The sequence below is a fragment of the Mesocricetus auratus genome, unplaced genomic scaffold (assembly GCF_017639785.1).
Source record: "Mesocricetus auratus isolate SY011 unplaced genomic scaffold, BCM_Maur_2.0 contig_13350_pilon_obj, whole genome shotgun sequence".
Classification (NCBI taxonomy): Eukaryota; Metazoa; Chordata; class Mammalia; order Rodentia; family Cricetidae; genus Mesocricetus; species Mesocricetus auratus.
The window spans coordinates 17,940-22,883 of record NW_024435493.1 but is presented as its reverse complement, the minus strand read 5'-3'; the positions used below and the strand labels follow the sequence as shown (position 1 = coordinate 22,883).

Genomic DNA, 4,944 nt, shown 5'->3' with positions numbered 1-4,944 from the left:
TAATGAAACAGGAAATGAATCTGAGCACAGGAGAGGATGTTTTCCTGAGTGCAAGCAATACACCATTTTCACAGCAGACTCACAGAATCAAAAAGCTTGAGGGATCCTGAAATGAGTTTCCATGAATTCTGAGGTATCATTTCACATTTGAACCACAACCTAAGCTCTTAAGGCCATTGAATGTTTGCATACCATATTGATATCTTTATGTTCCCTTTAAGACAACCTCACTGTAAATCCTGGCCTTCCCGTACACACACAGGAACACCAGGATTATCACCGCAAATCGCCATGCTGACTGTACAGGAGTAGTAACTGATCATTTTTATCTTGGAGCTATTCTCCATTTTGTACTCCATTGGTAATGAAATACCAGCATCTACTGCAGAATGAGAGGAGAGGTCACTCACTCATTAAAGCCAGGAGACTGGCAGACTGGTCTGTGAACTGACTCCTTTGGAGACCACGCACTTGTACTCTCCAGCATCCACACTCATGAAAGGATTTATTCTGAGTCCACACTTTGTCGGGGACAGAGTCATCCTCTCGAGGTGATGCATACTCTGGTTATTAAAGATCCAGTGAATAGAGACATCGGTGTCCGGTGAAATGCAGGTGAAGATCACAGATCTATTTCCAGCAACTGTGGAATCTGTGACTTGCACATAGGGCTGAGCCAAATTCTCTGTGAAGAAACAAAAAAGGTTACCAAATGACAGCAGCTCAGAGAGTTCAACCAGGTCCTGTTTTAGTTAATAATTTACAAAACTTCCAAAGGGGAGAATTTGGAGCTGTGGCTATAGAAATACCTTGTACTTGAATGTGCCACCCAGGGATGTGTGACTCTAAGTTAGGCACTGTTTCCTGGACTTCAGTTTAGGCTAAATAGGACACACAGAGGATATTCATTGTCCTATCCATAGGATAAGCTTAATTATGAGCACTGGTCTAAACTTGGGATGGGGAGCTGCTCACATCAGCAGGATCCATGACCATTTTCATGCAGAAGAAAATTCCCTAGGTTGGACAACTAAGAAGAAAGAGGAATCTGGAGAAGCTGCCTCCTCTGTTTCATCCCTTGGTGCCTTCACCTTCCTGTGAAGTCTCATGAGCTCATCAGAACAATAGGCTAATGGCCCAGACACCTGTCCACTCAGCCTCAGGAGAAGGAGATGCAAAGGTGACATGGCAGTCCACAGCAGACTCTGAACTCTGTGGGAAAACGAGTCCCATGACCTCTACAGGCAGTAAAGCCTTGTTCCCTAGTGACTCTGACAGGAAATCAAACCAAACTGTTTTGAAAAGCTCTCCAGTGTCACCTTGAGTCCAACAAGGGGCAAGGTTTTGGGGTCAGAGCCCCCTGGTGCTCTCTACAAGGACCTCATAGCATTATCTGCTAGGGAATGTGTCACTCCCACAGTGTTTCTGGGGACACATGCATGGTGAGAGCTCCAAATGTCAGGGCTGCAGGTGACATCCGGGACTGGCTATCCCAGCACAGGTCCTCCTCTCTGCGGGTAAAGAGAGGTGAGATGTCCTCACCTATTGCAGCTTCTCTACCCACAGTGAATCCTGGAGTAAGGGCACAAACCACAGTGGGAGCCACAATGCAGTGGGGGAGAGGAGAGGCACCGTCCGATCTGACAGGTAAGAGTATGACGTGGGATAGGCCACAACCAGAAACTCTAGACAATACAGAGTCACTTACTCTTCATGTAAAATTTCACGAACGATATTTCAATTTTCAAATCTTTGTTTAAAATTTCTAGTGTGTACATTCCTTCATCTTTCCCGGTGAGATCCTTGAGCATCAGTGATCCGTCATGGTGCATCCTCCCTCTTCTTCTGTATTCAGGCCCCCAGGAGGTAGAAGTCCTGGTTTTGCTGTATTCAACAATTTTAAGGACCTGCTGTGTAGTTACCAATTTGTACCAGGAAAAGGCTTTCACATCTTTTGGAAGATTGCGAACCTGGAAATGTACGTGTCCCCCTTCAGCAGCATACTGAGGCACTGCATGGATCACGAGCTGGGAAGAAGTAAGCATACAGCATGGAGAAAGGGGGGCTGGAAGGGAAAAGAGTAAAAACCATCTCATGAGGATCATTGTTCTTGGTGAATAGATGGTGCCCCCCATCTGGATCACAGGGATTCCTCAGTCTAGAGTTGCAGGTGTGGCTAACTCACTTAATGCAGTACAGAAACATGACCTCCTCTTCCCAACAGTGCCCCTGAAAGTGTCATTTCCTCAGGATGGATCTGTCCCCTTGGGGGGCTCCATGGATGCTCCCTCAGTGCCTTCAGTCAGACACTGCACACAATCATAAACACTGCGATTTGAGATGCTACTTCCCCGTGAATTCAAGAAGCCTGGAACGTTCACTTCCTAGGTTTGTTTCAACCTAGGAAACATTCGACCCCTGACTTCACAACAGATGTGCTTGCGGCTCTGTCAAGTAGCTCTCAGGTCTAGGGTCTGGGGCAGTGTGGGGTCTGGGAGTCATCTGATCTTCAAGACAGGCTCAAGCCTTTAAAAGGCTTGTGTGCTACACTGGCTGGTTTTATGTCAATTTCACACAATCTATAGTTGTTTTGCAAGGCAAGGCCTCAGTTTAAAAAAAGCTACTACCAGACTGGCCTATGGGAAAACTGTAATACAGTTTTTTTGATTGGGGATTGATGCAAAAAGATTCAGACCAATGCATGCAGTTCAGGCCCTGGACTAGGAGTCCTGGGTGATATAAGAGAGCTGGTTGAGCAGGCTTGAAGAGCAATCCAATAGGAAGTACCCCTCCATGCTCTACGTACCAGTTCCTGGATTTCATTTATGACACTCTCAATTTGGAGCTAATAAATACCCGCAGTTTGAAATGGGTGTTCTAAAACCATTGTTCCCCATCAGCTTAGAGAGAATTTAATAGTAGAACACTAGAAAGGGTTCCACTCGGTCACTTTAGTCCAGTCTTGGAAAGATAACAGGATTCAGGACTCCCTGGTCTACAGCCTCAAGACACAGGGCTGACTCTGACATCTTGGACTGAGTTACTTTCCATCAAGGGCTTCCTTGATGCAGAGGGATTCAGAAGATGGAAGCTGCTCTGTGGCCATTTGTCTCTACTAGGGTGTCCTGCACTAACTTCTCCACCCTTCACAAGGGAACACAATGCAGACGGAAGGGTGGTCAGGCCAGCCACGTCAGTCCTGTGTGTCTCATCCCACCCAGCACTGAGCATTCACAGAGTCACTTACTGTGCACCTGGAGCTGCACTTGTGTTTCCTCACGTATCATGTCTGTTCTCACAATTTGCAGGGTGTACAGTCCAGGGTCTTTTTCAGTGATGCCGTGAAGCAGCAGGGATCCATCACTGTGCAGTACCTCTCTTCCAGTGTATGCAGGCCCCCACACAGTTGATTTCCTGTCTATGATGTATTGGGCAATCTCAATTCTCTTGAACGCAGACATCTCCTTGAACCAGATAAAGGCTTCAGTATTCTCTGGGGGATTGTGAACGAGTAGAAGAACACTCCCCCCTTCAGCAATACTGGGCGGCACTGATTCAATGGTGGGCTTGGAGGAGGTGTCTTGGCGCCCACAAGTCCAAAGGACAGCTAGAAGAAAAGAGAAAGATCAATATGAATTAGGACATTTGTATTTGACTAAGATGAGGTCCAGTGTCCTGAACTGCTCTGTCCACTGCTTAGGTGAGGCTTGTGGGTTAGGATCCACCTGTCCTACCTACTTGGTGGAGATAAGCACACGATCTTCATGTTCTATGTTTCACAACACTTGTTCTTTACAATATATGCTTCACCTTGTCTGTCTGTCTGTCTGTCTCTCGCTCTCTATTTCTCTCTCTCTTTCTCCCTCCCTCTCTCTCTCTCTCTCTCTCTCTCTCTCTCTCTCTCTCTCTCTCTCTCTCTCTCTCTCTCTTTCTTTCGCTGTCTCCATTTGGCAACATTGCCCAAGCTCACTGTCATCAAACCCCTGCTCACATTCGCAATGGAAGGGTGTTGGGATGATGCCTGCCTAAACTCTTCTCCTGCACACACTGTGTCTTCACCCTCTGACCTGATTGTTTTGTGTTCCTCTTGGCTTTATACCCAACAGGTGACTTGCAAAAAAATAAATAATTAAAACTTGATTTGTCTTATTTCAAAAAAAGTTTCTACGAAAACAACTTGGATACTTGAAAAGAATTAATGAATGAATGAATGATGTCCCAGAACCATGTATTCACATGGATTTATTCAAATGTTCATAGGCTAGGGGACACAGTATGGAATAACTCCATTCCTTTTCATTGTTTGCACTTGTTCGCATATTATATTTGTGTGTGAGTTTGTATTAGGACTAGTATCAGGGTGGGTGGTTAGGCACAGGACACAGTACTTGAGTGGGGGCAGATGACAACTGTTTCATTGGCCTCGGCTTCTCAGATAAAGAAGCAAATGCCTTTATCCATTGACCCATCTCGCTCATACACACACACTTGATTTTATTTTTGCTTCTGATGACAAGCTGAGAAGAGCAGTCTTCAGAATACTGTGGCCACATTTATTAATTTTGAGTAAGAACAATGTGTGCCTGGGAAGCATTGGAGAGAGAGCACAGCAGTGATGGTAGCCTATGTAATGGAAACATCACAGAGACAGAAAGCCGGCACCCAGAAGCATCAAGACCAGCAGCTTCCAAAAAAAAGAATTTAAGAATTCCTTCTGGGAAAACAGCACTTGTGTCCCAGTCAGCATCCAGTGCCATCCTATGTACAAGATACTCCTCCTCCTCCTCCTCCTCAGTGACCAAGCACCCCAGATCCCAGGAGACAAGCTGTTCTGGAGCCACCAGGTAAAACAGGCCCTGCATCCAGGCCTGCATTCCAGTGCCTAGGGATTGCCTGGGAACTGCCACAGAGCTTCCCATCCCAGCGGGAGCCAGGCACCCCAGA

At 46.2% G+C, this 4,944-nt stretch overlaps 1 protein-coding gene across 1 annotated transcript; it reads right to left on the bottom strand.

Annotated features, from left to right (window-relative positions):
- Positions 1 to 471: 471 nt before the first annotated feature.
- Positions 472 to 3,766, bottom strand: LOC110339340 (pregnancy-specific glycoprotein 22; the record flags this gene model as incomplete). Its single annotated transcript, XM_040741361.1, has 4 exons — positions 3,739 to 3,766; positions 3,248 to 3,607; positions 1,709 to 2,065; positions 472 to 685 (listed from the first exon to the last, which is right to left on the bottom strand). Coding segments are annotated over exons 1-4 (959 nt in total), but the record flags the coding sequence as incomplete, so codon positions are not given.
- Between the last annotated feature and the right edge of the window lie 1,178 nt (positions 3,767 to 4,944).